This window comes from Neovison vison, chromosome 6, assembly GCF_020171115.1.
Source record: "Neovison vison isolate M4711 chromosome 6, ASM_NN_V1, whole genome shotgun sequence".
Classification (NCBI taxonomy): Eukaryota; Metazoa; Chordata; class Mammalia; order Carnivora; family Mustelidae; genus Neogale; species Neogale vison.
The window spans coordinates 209,482,194-209,501,561 of NC_058096.1; the positions used below are offsets into that span (position 1 = coordinate 209,482,194).

Genomic DNA, 19,368 nt, shown 5'->3' on the forward strand with positions numbered 1-19,368 from the left:
TGTGGTTGCCTCAGATCGTGATCCCAGGGTCCTGGGACCGAGCCCCGCATTAGGGTCCTTTCTCAGCAGGAATTCTTCTTGCTTCTTCTTCTTTCTCTGCCTGCTGTTCCCCTGCTTGTGCTCTCTCTCTCTCTGTATCAAATAAATAAAATTTTTTAAAAATCTTAAAAAAAGAAAGACGACCTGTCCTACCTACCTACCTCCATCCACCACTTGTCAGCCAGCCAGGGATGGTAGAATCTGCTTTACAAAGCAATCCATTGTGTTTGGTGCCTGCTCAAATTATTAGAAAATAGGCAAGGACTGAAGTCCTTTTGGAGGATGGGGCCTTGTTGAATGGGGCCTGTTTGGGGTGAAGGATGATCCTTGGGGATGGGACCAGGGTCTGGTGGTGTGGACAGTACAGCCACTAGAACCCTTTAGGGAGGCGGGGTTATGCCAAAGCCAAGTGAGCAGCAGCCACAGGAAGGAGGAGACAAAAGGTAGATTTGGCATGCATTTGTTCTTCAAACTTTCCTTTGCTTCTTGTGAATTGTCCACTCTCTGCAGTTTCATAGCCTCTATCTGAAAAGTTCAGAGTGTTATCCCCCGCTCCCTTACCATGTTCATTCTACCTGTTGGAGCTCTGTGCTGGGTGCTAGAGAAACCAAGATGTCTAAGATGTTCTCTGCCCTCTCAGGGCTCATACAGAAGTGGGAGTGTGTGGGAGACTAATTTATAAATAGTTGTCATGACAGGTGCGTGCTGAGTAGTGGGGATTCCTTGCACTGGCAGAAAAAAAGAGATGGGCCAGGAGAGGGTGCCCTTGTGTGATACCCTGTCTGCTAGACTAGTCTGAGAACAGGGGCTTTGTCCTATTTTCCTTTGTATTCCCAGAACCATGCATGATGCCTGGCACCTAGCATATAGTAAAATTTGTGGCACTGAAGATTCTATAAGGTTTAGGAGGAGCTGGGGAGTGGGGGTGGGGGATGTGCTCTTCACACCCAGGAACCACAGAGGCAGCACTTTGGGTGGAGGAGCTTTGGTTTGTGGAGCTCCTTGAGTTCCTTCTCTTCTAGGTAGGGAGCTGCTTAAGGAATGAGCTCTGCTCAGGTGTGGTGTTCCTCCAGCATCTGTCACCCCATTACAGCCCCAAGGCTACACTTTTTTTCTTATAGCAATCCACACCTCCCCTAGATAGGCTTTACAATGGTGTACAGTCAATCACATCTTTCTTGCTATTCTTCAAGATTTTTTCTTTTGGGCTAGGAAATTGAATAGTGGGGAATTATACATGCATGACAACGTGGTTGTTAGGTAGCTGTTCCCTGGTTTCTTTCCGAAATAGAAAGAACCCTGGGGCTTTTATTTTGAGAATTAGATGCTTCAGATCTCCCCCACTTCTTTGGATATAGCCCCACCAGTCATCCAAGTCCAGACAACAGTCTGAACGCAAGACCCTAAAAGTCACTCAAGTCCAGCCAACAGTGTTCAGTCCTCAGGGGAATCATTTAACTCTATTCGGGAGCAAATGGCTTGGGTGGGTCTTTCCTCATAGTAAACTCTGCAGCCTGATAGGTTATCAGCCTGGGAGGGGAAGCAGATTGCGTCTGTCATCAACCAACTGGGTGAGGCTTTTACAAGTCTTTCTGACCCTGCCGTCTCTCTCAGTGCACCTGCTGAACCCTTCATAGCCCCTGAAGTCAGTTTAGTTCAACTGTCTAGCAAGAAAGAATTTTTCGTCTTGCATGTGGGACCTTTCAAACTGTTTTGTCACCATAAGTGTGTTTAAAGAGGGAAAGCACATCTACTCTCCTTAAACCAGAACTCTTGGGTGCCTGGGTGGCTCAGTGGGTTAAGCCGCTGCCTTCGGCTCAGGTCATGATCTCAGGGTCCTGGGATCGAGTCCCGCATCGGGCTCTCTGCTCAGCAGGGGGCCTGCTTCCTCCTTTCTCTCTCACTGCCTGCCTCTCTGCCTGCTTGTCATCTCTCTCTGTCAAATAAATAAATAAATTCTTAAAAAAAAAAAACCAGAATTCTTACTTAACACCTTTCTACATGATTTGGAAGGCAGCTCCAAGTGCTTGTGCATTATTTTGTCATAGCTGAATAGTCTTAGATTAGTGAACTATATTGTTTTTCCTTTGGGCTACACAGTGGAGTTGTAAAGGACTTTGGAATACACCACCTTAGTTTAGATTCAGCCCAAGTCAACTGGAGACTTCCTATGTAAGGGATAACCAGTCTTCTTGAATGATCTTCTGACCTTCAGCTATACCCTAAGCTCTTCAGGGAGGAGGTATAGCTCTGCATTTTCTGATTTCAAACTGATGATGTGCTCATTCATATCTTGTATGAGACGAGTAAGGCAGAAAATTTTCTCTCATTTGCCAAGGGTTGTCTGAATTATTTTGCATGGCCTTGTTTTTTTAGAATAAATTTTAAAACATTTTACATTTTCTATGTAGTTTGTTTCTTTTGCTTCTTTGGTTACCTTCGTGAGGGGTTTATGATGGTTATTAGGCTAGGGTTGAGGGCCCTCTGTCAAGACTCTCAGTCTCCAAAGTTCTTCCCTCCTCCCATGGTTCTTAACCAGTGTTTGGGTCATAAAAATCTGTTGTAAGCTCTGGGCCCACTCCCACTCCCCACTTGGAACAGTGCGGTCATGTATTGTACCCTTGAGAATCCTCAGATCTCAGGTGCCCCCCACCCCGGCCTGGAAGCTGCCTCTCATCAAAGGCTGGGGCCTCATTATTTTTGTCTAGTAATAAGATTTCAAAGAAATCAGCATGAAAACTCTATAGAGCTGAGGGGTAAATTTTGGAAACCTGATTGAGAAAGGAAGCAGAATGATCACAATATCATCTGGAGATCCATGCTCCATACCTGATGTTCTGGGACAGCAGCTGAAGAGGACTGGTCTTTCTTCAAGTCGTTCTGCATATTGGAACGACAGGTGAGTTGCGCTCCATGTTGCTGGGTTTTCAGTTGTGGCTGGCTGTAGTGACCCAGTGCTTGCAGGTATCCAAGATCCACTAGAGAGCTGTACTGTTCAATGTAGTAGTCACTCACTGGATGTCTTTTTAAATTAAAGTGAATTAAAAGTAAATACTCAGTTACTCAGTTGCACTAGCTACATTTCAAAAGTTCAGTAGCCACATGTGACTATTAGCACAGATAGAGAACAATTCCATAATTGCAGAAAATACCAGACAGTGGTGCTTTAGAGCATCTATCTGGCTGGACATGCCACAAATTTCCCTGGGAACCTTACTGCAATGCAAGTTCTGATGTAACAGGTCCCTAAGCGGCCCAAGAGCCCATGTTTCTAACAGGCTCCCAAGGGTACCAATGCTGCCGATCCCAAACCACACTTGGAGAGAGTGGAGATAATGGCTTCCCATTTATTTCAATTTTCATGAATTAGTTTACCTAGTAGTTGGTTAATCTGACAAATGAAAGTTATTTTGGAATCTAAGTTACATTTGTAGACATAATCGATTTTAAATTAATCACAAGGGTCACATATTAGCATTGTTTTGCCTACTTAATATAGAAAGAAAATTAGAAATGAGCAAATAAGATTCAGGAAATAGTTGATTTTTTTTCTCTTAATGAAAATCTTGCCTTGGGGCCATCAGACCCTGTTGTTTCAGAGTCTGTTTACATTTTCAATCTAAGGAAATCAGGTTTTGGAAGTTCCAGGGTTGTTTCTGTATTTCCTTTATAGAGTCTATGAAATTATAGCCCAACTTTGTGTTTGTAGAACTTGAGTATAGTAGAAAATGACTGCTGGGGAATGGGAATAGGTTTTAGAACAAAAACCTCTTTATATATAGTGAATAAAGGGATGATGGAGAATGGCCATTATCGTATCTGTTCAGGAGCAAGTCATGTGGTACATGGGATAGGGCATTTGAAACTAAAAAATTTCTGGGTGCCTGGGTGGCTCAGTCAGTTAAGTGTCTGCCTTCATCTCAGGTCACAATCCCAGGGTTCTGGGATCAAGCCCCACATTGCGCTTGCCACTTACAAGAGAGCTTGCTTCTCCCCCTACCTCGCCTGCCACTCCCCATGCTTGTGCTGTCTTTCTTTCTCTGTCAAACTAATAAATTTTCAAAATCTTTAAAAAGAAACTAAAAAGATAATATTAGAAGTTGGCTTTTAGGCAACATAATAGGTACTACAATTAAGGCCCTTCATAGCTTTTCTTAGGGAGAAAAGATTTCTCTGAATTTATTTCTTTTTCTTTTCTTTTCTTTTTTTTTTTAAGATTTTACTTATTTATTTGACAGAGAGAGAGAGGTCACAAGTAGTCATAGAGGCAGGCAGAAACAGAGAGAGGGGGAAGCAGGCTCCCCGCTGAGCAGAGAGCCCGACACGGGACTCTATCCCAGGATCCTGAGATCATGACCTGAGCCGAAGGCAGAGGCTTAACCCACTGAGCCACCCAGGCGCCCTCTTTTTTTAAAAAAAAGATTTTATTTATTTATTTGACAGAAATCACAAGTAGGCAGAGAGGCAGGCAGAGAGAGAGGGGAAAGCAGGCCTCCTACTGACCAGAGAGCCCGACATGGGGCCTGATCCCAGGATCCTGAGATCATGACCCAAGCCAAAGGTAGAGGTCTAACCTACTGAGCCACCCAGGCGCCCCTGAACTTATTTTTTAATTTGATTTTTATATATGCGACATTAGGTATTTTCTACTAGTAGAAATTTGCATGACTTTCTTAATTCCTCCAGTATTTCTACAGATTGACATTGCCTGTAATATAGACTAAATTCTGATTATTAAAAAGAGATGATTTAATTTTGACCTTAGAACTTATGCAAGTGGCAAGACATAAACTGTCAACTGAATGGTGTGCCACTTTTCTAAAGGTCTGTGTCCCCATATTTAGTATTCCAGTTCTGTCAGTGAGCATTTGGCTTTCAGCATGCCTGTTCAAAGCATGTGGGGAGTCAGAGAAGGAATTTATGGTTTGGAATTTCCCAAAGCTAGATAGTGTTAGCAAGATAGGATCTACTCATCCGAACCTGGGAAGTAGAATTTCAGAGTTGAAATTTTTCTTTTCGTCATCCTTAAGGAGGTTCATTAGATCCCAGTCAACTTAGTGCCAGCACTCTGTTCTTTTTACTTTTTTTTTAAAGATTTTATTTATTTATTTGACAGACAGAGATCACAACTAGGGAGAGAGGCAGGCAGAGAGAGAGGAAGGGAAGCAGGCTCCCTGCTGAGCAGAGAGCCCGATGCGGGACTCGATCCCAGGACCCTGAGATCATGACCTGAGGCTAAGACAGAGGCTTTAACCCACTGAGCCACCCAGGCGCCCCAGCACTCTGTTCTTAACCTGCTTGTAGGTTTTAGCTTTGCTCTTAGGTTTGGCTTAGCTGGGCTTGGTCTAGTGCCAAAGGAAATTCTTGCTGTCTTTGGAGTACTTTTCCTAAGACTTGAATACTGTTCATTTTAAATTTCCTAAAACTATCCTAAATCTAGGGGCACAGCAAAACCCCTTTTGAAGTAGTTTCTTTAAGTAAAGTAACATGCAGAGTGTTTTAGAAAGTTTCACAAATAAGTAAGTACCCCTCGTTCCTTTTAGTGACAGTTACAGAGTGCCTCTGTCAGAACACAGAGGTTGATGATGGTGAAAACAATGATTTCCTTCAGGTAAACTTCCCAGTAACCATAGAAAGTGGGTGGCTCCTCACAGAGTTTCTAGATAAAGAACTAGATCTGAGTAAGAACTTGCCTGAAGTTAGACAAATAGGAAGTGGTTGGATAGAGATTTGGCTGTTTTCTCTAGATCACTGGTGCTAACATGCCACCCTCCCTGATTTTCCCAGAGCTCCCATGGGTTCACTAGAATATGACATCACCTCCTGCTCACAGGAGCTAGAAGATGATTGTAGGTGCTGATAGGACAGTTGGGCTAAAGCTAAAGAAGATTTTTTTTTTAAATTTCATTCTCATGGATTTAATCTCATTTTCTCAGTAAAACTTCATTTTGTGCCAGGCCCAGGGATACTGGGGATAGCAGGGATTCCCGAAGGCTCACAGTTTCAGGAATGTCGGACATTGGAGAGTATGGTGCTGGGGACCCGGGGTCCAGAGAAAGTGTGATGAGGAATTAGCCAGATAAGGAATTAGATCAAGGGAGGCCACCTGGCAGCAAGATGAGTATGGATGATAAGACCCTAAAATCTAGCTGAAGTCAGACAGGGGGACACAAGCATGGCCCAAAGAGATGATCACATATCTGGATGCAAATCTTTATGCAGGCAGAGAAAGAAGGCACTGCATTCTAGGCTGGGGCAGTCAGGTCTGCAGGGAAGGCACCGAGCATGAAGGCATGTAACATGGCTCCATTGGGCATGGGTGGAGGCTCAGCCTTCAAAGGGGGACTCAGATGGGGTGACTGCATGCCTTAGCTGCTGTCCAGTGGAACATGGCCTTGAATTCCTTGTGAGACAAGAAGTGAGCGTAGGGCGCCTGGGTGGCTCAGTGGGTTAAGCCGCTGCCTTCGGCTCAGGTCATGATCTCAGGGTCCTGGGATCGAGTCCCGCATCGGGCTCTCTGCTCAGCAGGGAGCCTGCTTCCTCCTCTCTCTCTCTCTGCCTGCCTCTCTCCCTAGTTGTGATCTCTGTCTGTCAAATAAATAAATAAAATCTTTAAAAAAAAAAAAGTGAGCGTAAAGGTTTTTCTGTTCCTTGTATAAGTACTTCTCAAAGTATTCAAAGCTTTCTAGGGTATTGACCCTGGATCAGAAGAAAGCTCAATAGTCATTAGCTACTGTCTACCACCTCTTCTTCAGAAATGTCTTGAGACTTTCAGATTGAGCCCTCCAGTGGGTTAAAGGCTCTTGTTCTTCCTTCACTCTAAAACAGTTTTTCTCTTTCATGCATAACTTCCTCTTGCCCAAATCTAGTGTCCTTTGGCCATTATCTTTTTTTATCTTACTTCTCTCTCCTCATGCTGCTGTTACTATTAAACCCCTTAACTATACTATACTATACTATACTATACTATACTATTAAACCCCTTAACACTTTTCTCCATTCCTAGAGTGGATGAGTACCCACTGTGTCCTTGGCCCTAGAAGAGAGACCAAGAAGAGGGGCTCCCAGCAGAGCTCTGTGTTCCCTTGGCTTCTGCTCTCTTCTTTGATGCTGGAATCTAGCAGTTCTCTCCCCAGATTTTGACTTCTCTGTTTGCCCCAGTTTAAGTCTGGAGATGTCAGAGCTCTGCCTTCAGACTTTTAGTTTCCATCCCTGCCAGTTTGTCATACCTAACTTTTACCTTTTCTTCAGTTAAGTTCAGTGAGTCTTTGCTTAGCTAGTATGCCAAGTATGATGTGGGCCTAGAGTTTCTGAAACCATTAAGTTGAAGCCTTCCTCATGCCCAAGCCAGCCATAGTAAATGCTTTAAAGGGAAGAGGGGAGGGAGTAAGGAATCCAGGGTGGGACAAGCCACCCATCAGAGTCTTGCACTTGCCGGTGTGACTTTGTCAGGTAAGTGTCCAACTCTTGATCTCAGCTCAGGTCTTGGTCTCAGGGTTATGAGTTCAAGCCCCGCATTGGGCTCCATGCTGCTGGGCATAAAGAATACTTAAGAAAAAGAAAGGGAGAAAGCAGGGAAAGAAGGAGGAAGGAAGACATAACATGACTGTGAGGCAGGAAAGAAGGTCCATAACGCTCCAGCTGACTAGCAGTAATGAAGTAATAGTTCTTGTGAACATGAGGTCAGCATGATAAATAAATAAAAAGCAGAAAATAAAAAACATGATTAATACACACCTTTTTCTATTAGCACCTCCTGCATTTCTTTACTTTCCTTTGTGATCAAATGTCAGTGTTTGTGGTTGCTGCTTCCAGGTCCCCTCCCCCCCCATTCTCTTCCAACTTTATCCTCCCTCTGTTGAGTCACCAGTGACCTTCATGTTGCTAAGTCCAAGGTCTCTCCTGGGTTCTTCTCTTGCTTTGCCTCCAAGAAGCATTTTTCACAGATTGCTCTTCTCTCCTTGAAACTGTTTTTTCTTGGGTCCTCCTCATTGGTAGTTCAGTCTCAGTCTCTGTAGGTTCTTCTCTTCTTGACTTCTGTAAGTCCATGGGCCTTGGTCTGGGATACGGACCCCTCTCTATCTACACTCTCTTATAGTGATGTCCTCAAGTCTTGTGGCTTAAAGTGTCATCTCTATGCCCAGGACTCCCTATCTTTATATTGCTTATCTCCAGCCTTCAGTCCTTGTCCATGTGCCCAACTACCTACCTGAACCTTCTATTGGATAGCTCATGAGTGGATATCTCAAGTGTAACCTGATCAAAGCACATCTCTGCTTTCCAGACCCTTCTTCCCTAAACCATGTGCCTTCCACTCTTCCCTATAGTAGTTAATGGTATCTCCTTTCATCTAGTTGCTCAGGCCTAAAGCTAGTAGTTATCCTTGAATCTCCTCTTTCCCCAAAAATCCAAGACACTTTATCAGAAGGTCCTGTTGATTCCATCGTTGAAGTCAAAGATCTACTTTTTTCATTTTTTAAAAATAGGCTTCATGCCCAACTTAAGGCTCAAATTTAGGACAATGAAATCAAGTCGCATGCTCCACTGACTGAGCCAGCCAGGCACCCCAAGATCTATCTACTTTTTATGTTTATTACCATAACTCTAACTAGGACAGCAGCATTTCTGGACTATTCTAGCTGCAGTAGCCTCTAGACTATGTTCCTGGTTCCACCCCTTGCCTTACATTCTGGTCTCAGAGCAGCCACAGTGATCTTTTAAAAATGCAATTCACTTAAAGATAGGCAAATAGATCAATGGAATAGAGTTGAAAAGGCAAAAATAAACCCATACGTATGTGGCCAATTGATTTTCTTTCTTTTATTTTTTTTAACATTTTATTTACTTGAGAGAGAGACAGTGAGAGAGAGCATGAATGAAGAGAAGGTCAGAGGGAGAAGCAGACTCCCCGTGGACCTGGGAACCCGATGTGGGACTCGATCCCTGGACTCCAGGATCATGACCTGAGCTGAAGGCAGTTGCCTAACCAACTGAGCCACACAGGCACCAGCCAACTGATTTTCTACAGGGATGCCAAGACTATTCAGTGAGGAAGGAATAGTCTGTTCAATGAATGGTCTGGAAAAACTGGATCTGCACATGCAGAAGAATGAATTTGAATCCTTACTTAACACCATATACAAAAATGAACTCAAATGGATCAAATACCGAAGTGTAAGAGCTAACCTTGTAACCCTCTTAGAAGAAGACACAGGGGATGCCTGGGTGGCTCAGTTGGTTAAGCAGCTGCCTTTGGCTCAGGTTATGGTCCCAGAGTCCTAGGATCAAGTCCCACATCTGGCTCCCTGCTCAGTGGGGAGCCTGCTTTCTTCTCCCTCTGTCTGCTGCACCCCCCTCCCCACCGCCACCACCTTAGCTTGTGCTCTCTCTCACTCTCTCTCTGGCAAATAAATAAATCTTAAAAAAGAGAAAAAAAAAAGTTGCTGCTTCCTCTAAGGAAAAAAAAAAGAAGAAGAAAACACAGGCATAAATCTTCATAATGTTGAATTAAGCAAGTTTCTTAGGTATGATGCCTAAAGTACAAACAACAAAGAAAGAATAAATAAATTGGATTTCATTAAAATGGAAAACTGCTGGGGTACCTGGGTGGCTCAGTGGGTTAAAGTCTCTGCCTTCGGCTCAGGTCAGGATCCCAGAGTTCTGGGATCGAGTCCCACATCAGGTTCTCTGCTCAGCGGGGAGCCTGCTTCCTCTTCTCTCTCTACCTGCCTCTCCGCCTACTTGAGATCTCTGTCTGTCAAATAAATAAATAAAATCTTTAAAAAAATAAAATGGAAAACTTCTGTGCTTCAAAGGACACTATCAAGAAAGTAAAAAGACGACTCAAATAATGGGAGAAGAGATTTGCAAATCATGTATTTGATAAGAGTCAGGTATCCAGAATATATAAAGAACTCTTACAACTCCATAATAAAAAGACCAATAACCCCATTAAAGAATGAGCACGGATTTGAATAAACATATCCCCAAAGAAGAATGGCCAATAAACACATGAAAAAAATGTTCAGTGTCATTAGTCTTTAGAGGAATGCAACTCAAAACAACAATGAGCTACTACCTCACACCCCTGGTGTGGCTATAATAAAAAGGACAGTAGCAAGTGTTGGTGAGGATGTGAAGAGATTGGAACCCTCAGAAGTTGCTGATGGGAATGGAATATTGTGCAGCCTCTTTATAAAAGTTTGGCATTTCCTTGAAAAGTTCAACAGAGTTGCCATGTGACTCCACGACTCTCCCTAGACACATGCTCACACAAATACTTCCACGTGAATGTTCATAGTAGCATTACTCACAATAGCCCAAAGTGGAAATAACTTAAATGTCCACAATTGATAAATGGATAAACAAATTATATCCACACTATGGAATATTATAAGGCCCTAAAAATGGGATGACGCACTGGTAGACAACAACTTGGAAGAACCATGAAAAGGTGCTATGGGATAGGGGCCAGTCTCAAAGGCCCCATACTGTGTGATTCCATTTGTTTGAAATGCCCAGGAGAGACAAACTGTAGAGACAGACGGATTAGTGGTGGCTTGGTGGGTGGAGTGTGGAGAAGAGGGAATGACTGCCTACCGGAACAGGGTTTCTTCTCGGGGGGAGGAGAGTGTTGTAGAAATAATGGTGATTCTTGCACATCGTGAATTTACTAATAGCCACTGAATTGTGCATATACTTTTAAGGGTGAACTTTATGGTATGTGAATTACATCTCAAAAAATTGACACTAATAAAAAAAATCAATCCATGTGACAACTACTCTGTAAAATCCCCATTGCTCCCTGTAATGGATTTCTGTTGCCACTGTAACCAATGACCACTAACTTAGCGGCTTAAAACACACAAATTTATATATCGCCTTCCATTTCTTTAGGTTACAAGTCCAACATGGGTCTCCCTGGGCTAAAATCAAGGTGTTCTAAGGACTCCTTCTGAAGGCAGTAGGGGAAGAGTCCATCTCCTTGCCTTTTTCAGCTTGTTGAAGCCACCTGCATTCCTTGGCTTGTACTTTCTTCCTCCATCTTTGGAGCCGACAGCAGAGTCTCTCTGACTCTATGTTACTCTCTCTCTCTCTCTCTCTGAGCGCAACCAGAAGAAGTTGTACACTTTTAAGGACTTGTGTGATTGGATTGGGCCCATCTGGTAATCCAGGCTCATCTCGCCATCTCAAGGCCCTTAACTTTAACCACACCTCCGGGGGCCTTTTTCCCTTGTATTTATTCTAAGGTTCAGCACGTGGACATCTTAGGGAGCCAGTCTTCTGCTGATCACAGTTCCCATCACAGGCGAACAAAAGCCAGAGTCATTCCCCTGACTGACAAGGCTCTTCGAGGTGGACCCCCCCCCTTGTTTAATTTCACTTCATGGCTCCCTCCCTCACCCCTTACTCTGCGGCATCTTGGGCTCTTAAAAAACCAAGTGTTTTCACTCAGCCTTTATACTGCCTGTTTCCTCTACCTAAATTATTATTGTCTTCAGCCTCTCTTTTCCTGCCTGACTTCTCCTTGTCATTCTGATCTTGGCTTTGATGTCACATCAGAGATGTGCAAACTCCAGTAAGCTCTCCAGCCAGCAGCGCTCTTGTTAGTTGCCACAAAACACCCGCCACAGCTCGTGGTTGTTTGTGTGTGTGTTTGGTGTCTCTCTCTCCGTCTTAACTGTCACATGGGTGGGAACCTCATCTGTCTGTGTCTGTGACCCTAGAATGGTATATGGCACATAGTGGCTGTTCAGTAAATACTTACTAAATTAACGTCTCATGACATGGGGGATGACAGGGGTATCTACTCTGCATGTAGGGCAATAGTGCGAACGCAGCTTTTAAGTCATTGGACCTTGAAAGTTTCTAGCTTTTTTTTTTTTTAATTTTTTTTTTTAAGATTTTATTTTATTTATTTGAGAGAGAGAGATAGTGAGAGAGAGAATGAGCGAGGAGAAGGTCAGAGAGCGAAGCAGACTCCCCATGGAGCTGGGAGCCTGATGTGGGACTCGATCCCGGGACTCCAGGATCACGCCCTGAGCCGGAGGCAGTCGTTTAACCAACTGCGCCACCCAGGCGTCCCGAAAGTTTCTAGCTTTTGATGAGTTATTTGGATTATTTAAATTTGCATTGTTTAAAACCCCACCTGTAAAGGGAAGTGGTTTGAGTATTTGTATATTACTCCATTTGAATTTTGCAAAATGGCATTCGTCTGAAATGCTTTTGTACTGTAACTTCATAAGACCGGCTTTCAACAGAACTGGCAGAGTCCCCATGAAGGGTCTTTATGCTCGTGGACAGGATGACTTCTCTTTCTCAACATGCTCTTCTGTCTCTTTCAGAAAGCATGCTTTGAGTTGCCATCGGATGAAGCCAGCTCTCTTCAGTGTGCTCTGTGAGATCAAGGAAAAGACAGGTAGGCCATTGAGAAGACATTTTTGGTGGGTCCAGGACCACAACAAATATCCCCCTCTGGTCCTGGCTCAGCCTGACGTGTGTCATCGGCCGTCTTGCCTGTCACATCTCTCTCCGGCAGGAGGGGTTCACATGCTGCCTTTCTGCCTGGTCAGTGCCCTGTTCTCTGGTGTATCACATCCTTGTATTTTGCAGTTTGGAACTGGAGAAATACCGTTGCCAGTGAGTAACAAGCAGCTGCTTTGTTCTTAAGCAAGACCTAAGAGGCACTGTGGCATTCATTTTGGAAAAGATGATAGAATTTGAAATGTAGAATAATAATGATTTTGTTTTATTTGTTTTAAGCATTCAAAGTAATCCCCATGGAGGGCTTTCTGCCACTGCAAATCCTTTTGTTTAAAAAAAAACCCACAAAACTTTATTTTGAATTAATTTTAGATTTGCAGAAAAGTTAAAAAAATAGTACAGCCCGTTCTCCTGTACCCTTCTCCCAGCTTCCTCTCATGTCAACACCTTCAGAACCACAGTGCAATGATCAAAACCAGGACATTAACCCTGGTGCAGTGCTCTTGAACTGAACAACGGGCTTTATTCGGATTTCCCCAGTCTTTGCGCCAGTGCCCTTTTTCTGGTCCAGCCTCCCACATTGCATTTAGTCATTCTATCTCCTTCGTCTCACAGTTCCTCAGTCTTTCTTCATCAGCTGTGACCTTCACACTTTGGGTGAGACCCGCTCATTTTTGTGGGACTGACATTTGTGGGGAACCATATTAGTTCAAAGAAATACTTCATGGCCGATCTTCATGTTATTGTTCCCAGCCCAGCTAGCAGCCAGCATTTTATCTATTGTCTTTACCACTGCTTTCCTTTCTCATAAAAGCCAGCCTGGGCTATATTTCATTCCTGATTCTTTTACTTTCAAGTGCACTTTGTAACCAAAAAGGTTTTGTTGTGCATTTGTTTTCATAGTCGCTTGTGCATGTTTAACTTTTTATTTTGAAATGATCGACAGATTTACAGAAATGTTCCAAGAACAGTGCACATACATTTTCTTCCTGCTCCTTCGGGGAATAGGTTGCTGCCATGATGCCCATGACCCCTGCACACCTGAGTGTGTGTTTCCAGCGAACAGGTGTTTCTAGCCCCCAGGACAACACTCATTGTCAGGAATTGACATTGATATGCCATTACTGTAGAATCCTGACCTTATTCAAGCTTTGTCAGTTGTCCTAATAATTTATAGAAAATGATGTAGGCCAGGATCTTGTCTTACACGTAGTTATCATGTCCCCTTGGTCGTCTTCTCTCTGTGACAAGCTCCATTTTTCCTTGACTTTCATGACCTTGATCATCTGGAAGATCACAGGCAGGATCCTCCCATTTGGGTTTATCTGATGTTTCCTCACAATTAGATTTCTGCTTCCGTTATCCTTGGTACCTTTACTTATCTAATCAGTTGTTCCTTGCCCCCCATGTATACCTGATCCTCCTCCCTAATATGAACCCCTTTTCATCCCTCAGCCCCCACTCCCATCCCCCACCAGGTCACTGCTGTGACAGCTCCCATGTGATGCCCTTCTCACCTTTCTTGGGCTCCAACACCCAGAGTCAGCTTGCCCTCCTCCAGGGATGCACCCTTAGGGCTGTGACAGCCCCTGCTGAGCTCCCACTCAGTGCCTCTCAAAGGTGTCTGAGTGTCTAATGGCCTGTCTTGTCCGTTTCGTATTTAAGGTATGGGAAGCAGGTATTATGGCCTCTGGAAGGTGGAAGCACAAAGGCTGGGCTTTTTGCAGGTTTCAACAAGTTTACCCTCAGGGCCTCACACCATCCCTTCTGCGTTCTGTATGAACTGGACAAGCAGCACTCCTGCAACTGAGAGAGAAGCAAACCCGGGAGTCCTGTGGCCGGGAAGAAACTGCCCACACCTGCATGTCTCCATGCCCTGGAGACGCTGGCTGTGATTTTACATGCTCCTTAGTACTATTGAATTGTATGATGTTGGTCACCCTCATAAAAAAGCAGCCGGGGTCGGTAGCTCTTACTAGGGTGTGCTGTCCCCCTGCCCAGCCCTCACCTGGCCTTGGGTAAAAGCAGCCCTTCTGGGGTTCCCTGCTGCCCCCATTGGTTGGCTCTGTCATTGTAGCTCCTTGGATGTGTGGGACCCTGAGGTTTTTACTGACAATAACTTAGCTATGCAATTATGGAATTTAGCAGTAATAAAAACAATTTTTAAGGGGCACCTGGGTGGCTCAGTTGGTTAAGCATCCTACTCTTGATTTCGGCTCAGGTCATGATCTCTTTGTTGTGAGCTGGATCCCCACTATGGGCTCTGTGCAGGGCGTGGGGCCTGTTTAAGATTCTCTCTCTTCCTCTCCCTCACACTTCCTTTCTACCAACTGGCTCCAGTGTTGGGCTGCATAATGTGTTTTGGGGCGTGGTACCGCAGGAATGGGCCAGCACTGCTCAGCCGTGAAAATTGCAGGCCATCTGCAATTGCCATGAACTGGACTCCACATGGGCTGGCTGAGTTGTTAAGTTCACTGCGGCCAAGTGTCTTTTCTCATCTGTAGGAAGTGCAGCTGTGGGTGTGCTGTGTGTCCAGCATGTGAATGGCAGGAGAGTAAACAAGATCTCAGTTCTGCTTCAGTGTATCCCAGTCTTGTGATGGGAGTGACTCAGTATTAGCCCAAGGAAAACTATTTAGGGTCCCGATCCTGTACACTGGCAGAAGTGGGTCACCCCCTTATTGGTGATCCTGAGTGACAGGTCTCCTGGGACTCCTTGTGCAGGGACAGAGCGTGTCTGCTTCTTGAGTTAACCCACATTCCTCACATTCCCTTCCGGCTGAAGTCTGCAACAGGCCTTTAGGGTAAAGACAAAACCCGTGCAGACCATTTGAAGCCCAGTGGGCATTGTTGGAGCCTGGGTTGCAGTCGGGCAGCCCCGAGCTTCCTGGCAGTATCGCCCCACCCTGCTGGCAGCCTCTTCCTTTCCTCTTGTTTTATAAATAAGCAGGGTGAACCTCTGGAGAGAGCCCGTCCCACCCCAGTAGGCTACAGCTGGGCTGTGTGCTGCCCTTCCACACCCCATCCTGGTTCAGAAAGGGAACTCTCCCTATGCCTCCCAGCCTGCACCCACCAGCCCCAAGTGGCGTCCGTGTCCCCGCTGCTCTCATTGCATCCACAGGGGCTCTGGGCCTTTGCCATCTGTCTCCTCCATTGAGCTCAGGGCCAGGATGTGCTGTGTTCTACGACTGTCCTGGTCCCTGGCACACTGTGCCATGTACCTTGGGTTTTTGATGAATGAAGAACTGTTCCTGGTGACTGATACCTATTAATTGATATCCTTTTCATCCTTTTCATTGTATGAGGTTCAGGAAGATTGTGTCTGGGGCCTGGCTTAGAACACAAAGCTATTGTTCATGTCACCCTGAGAAGAAAGCCATTCTGTGTGTAAACCCTGGCTTGGCAGACAGACCTGGAAACACTGCCTCACTACCTTCCACAGTCTCCTGGCCTGTGGAAGGATGCTGGCGTATCTTCCACGTCAGGGATGTCTGGGCGTCCGTGCCTGCAGAGCTCTCTGAAGGCCAGGAAACCCCCCCACCCCGAGGAGTGCCCCCTCCCTCCTGAATCCTTCCCTTGAGACAGCCGTTCTTCTTGGCATCTAGAGGAGCTATCCTAAGTGAAAAACATAAACCATCTTTGGAGAATTTCAGATTTAGCTGGGAGAACCAAATACTGGCCCAGTTCCTTTCTGAAGCCCTTGGGGCTAGATGCGTTACAGAAATCAGAATTGTTTGGATGTTAGGCCTGTTGTGATGATGACTTCTGAGGCAGAGCCTGCATTCCAAAGGTGACATTTAGCACCAGAACAGGAACATTCTTACACACTGGTTGGGTCAGCCTTTGCCTCCAAATGAACTTGAGTGCCAACTTCTGTAAAAACATTGAATCTTGGATTGTGGATGGGCAAGGAGCTTAGACTTCGTGTGCAGAGGAAGTGCACTGAAAAGCTACCGGTGTCTTGGGCAGTTGACTCAGGGACCTGCTTTGTCTTCTCCACACAGTCACTAGCCCCTACACCGGTCTTAAGTGCCACCTTGGTTTGGTCGGTTCTGTGCTTACTGTCTCCTGAGAAGTGAGAAGTCCTGGAGACCTGCGTCGGCCAGCCTTGCTCTTAGGCCAAGGAACCGTCTCTGTGCTACAGGGGCACAGATGGCTGCCTTTCAGAGGAGTAAATGTAAATAATGGATCAAATATGGGAACATCTTGTTATTTCCTGGCCACTGTTCATTGGCCTGGCGAGGAGCCATCAGGCCGGGGTAATCCAGCAGGCTTTTTACCTTTGTTTCCCTTCCTCATCAGCCATTCGGATCTGTTGCAAATTCATGATCTTGATCCTGGGGTTGTAGGTTTGAGCCCCACATTGGGTGTGGAGATTGCTTCAAAATAATACAGATCTTTTAAAAAGCTCAAGAACCTAAAGGGTTTTAGTTGTGGGTGCACCTCCAAAAAAGAGTGAGCCAGGAGCTTCAAGGCCTTCGTATGGACACAGATTCTTGGAAAGTCTATTACCCTGTTCAGGTTTTTTCTTATAGTTTGGCCTTTGGCTAAAATGATCTTGTGCTTTTGTTTCTGGTTTGTTTTCTGATTCCCAACCTGGAACGCCAGCCCCCAAGAGCACAGTTATGCCCACAGTACGGCCCAGTCCTGTCAGGGGCTTGTCTCGCTGTAGGTATCAGTAAACTTGGAGATGGCATGAGAGTGACCAGTCTTTTTTGACACAAAATCCTCCTTGGTCTTGTCACTTAGAACTTGCTTAACATCAGTTCCTGGGATAATTCCTTTTAGGGTCCTTAGGGCATTGACTAGTCTAAAATCCTGATTCCCAGCCTGGAAAATTAGGTAGGACAGGTTGAAGTATGTTTTGCCAGGCTGGTCACCTGTGTGGGATTTGGCAAAGTTAAGGTCACACCTTGAATGACAATAGCCCAGCTTTGGAAGCTTCTAGGCCTTTCCCTAAGGCTCACATAAGGCAAGGTCCAGTTAAATTAGGAGCATTTCTTTGGGTGAGAAATGAAATTGTTTAATGTATCATCCATAAGTGTTGTTTAGCTATTGCTATTAAATATTCTCAAAGCCTTGTAGGAGAACATGGACTAATTTTCTAGAACTTTTACCTGGCTGTGTTTTATATTACAGTGTTTTGCTGTCTTTTCCTTTTGCCGTATTGCCACATGCAAGCAAAACAAACCTAAACAAACAGCATATCATTTTTACTTCATACAGTAGTTTATGACAGAACTGCAGAATTTTAATAAATGCCGAGTATATTGAGATGAAAATAATTTGCATATTTGGTTGAGATTTCAGTACTTCAATTGTGATGTATTTTAATTAAGGATTAATTAGAAATAATGGGAATTTGCATAATGTTATACTCCCTCTGTTTGGTGACTCTCCAGTGCGCATAGTAGTCATGATTTCAGATGAGTGTTTATTAAAGGAATAGTCTCTGTAAGGCCCTATAAGAATGAGAGTTTGGGGACATTTATTTATCTAGAGTGCTACTTAGCTGGATTGACTTAGGGGACATTGCCTCACAGGTAATGGCAGGCAGATCTCAATACCAACAGGCTGTATTCAAAAGTGTCCTCCCTTTGAATTAAGAACTGAGGACCATTACCCCAGGAAAAAAAGAATAAAAGGGCCCTTAATAGAGTCACATGAGGCCACCGGGAGCCGCCCGCCCCCGCAGTGTTCCCCACCGCCCCCCAACCCCGCTGTGGCCAGATAGTTAGAATGCCATTGTTCAGCACAGACCCAACCTGGAGGCCAGTTTGGGGCAGGAGGGTGAGAAGGGTGTTGGTGAGTCCCTGCGCCACTCCAGTGATACGGGGACATCCTTCAGCCTTTGACTTGGTCACATCTCCTGTCCTGACCTTGCCCGTCTGCCTTCCCAGGCACCTGGTCTCATCCTTTCCATCAGCACTTGAGGACACAGCCGAGGAGAGGCCTCCTGGCCGGTGTCTGACTTGCAGCAGCGCTTCTAAAGGGTCCTCGGTGTGTCCTGAGTGTGCCGTGCAGTCTGGGGAGATGCTTGTTGTCAGGTTAAGAAGGGTTCTTTCTATTCGTGGTCTGCTAAGAGTTGTTTTGTTTTGTTTTTTTAAGATTTTGTTTTCATGGGACACCTGGGTGGCTCAGTCCTTGAGCGTCTGCTTTTGGCTCGGGTCATGATCCCGGGGTCCTGGGATTGAGCCCCGCATTGGGCTCCCTGCTTGGCAGGAAGCCTGATTCTGTCTCCCCGCTGCGTGTGTTCCCTCTCTCGCTGTCTCCCTTTCTGCTAAATAAATAAATAAAATCTTTTTCTTAAAAAAGGATTTTAGGGGGCGCCAGGGTGGCTCAGTGGGGTAAGCCGCTGCCTTTGGCTCAGGTCATGATCTCAGGGTCCTGGGATCGAGCCCTGCATCGGGCTCTCTGCTCGGTGGAGAGCTCGGTTCCTCCTCTCTGCTTGCCTCTCTGCCTACTTGTGATCTCTCTCTCTGGCAAATGAATAAATAATATTTAAAAAAAATAAAAATAGAAAATAAAAAAGGATTTTATTTTTATTTTATTTTTATTTTTTGAAGGATTTATTTATTTGAACTAGAGCAAGAGTGAGTGAGCACAAGCAGGGGGAGCATCAGGCAGAGGGAGAAGCAGGCTCTCCACTAAGCAGGGAGCTGGACGTGGGCCTCGATCCCAGGACTCTGGGACCATGACCTGAGCCAAAGGCAGCCTCTTAACTGACTGAGCCCCCCAGGCACCCTTAGTGGGTATTGTTTTAATTAATTTTTCTTTCCTTTTTTTAATCCTTTGAGTTGCAGTTTTTCTCCTTGAGGTTACTGTCATGTCTTACATGGACAGATAC

At 45.0% G+C, this 19,368-nt stretch overlaps 1 protein-coding gene across 1 annotated transcript in view; it reads left to right on the plus strand.

Moving 5' to 3' along the window:
• The window catches only part of PBX4 (PBX homeobox 4), a 35,728-nt gene that overhangs the window by 1,177 nt on the left and 15,183 nt on the right, over positions 1-19,368 (plus strand). The window contains exon 2 of the mRNA XM_044253774.1: positions 12,384-12,457. Coding sequence (XP_044109709.1) covers positions 12,384-12,457 — 74 coding nt within the window. The remainder of the gene's footprint in view (positions 1-12,383; positions 12,458-19,368) is intronic.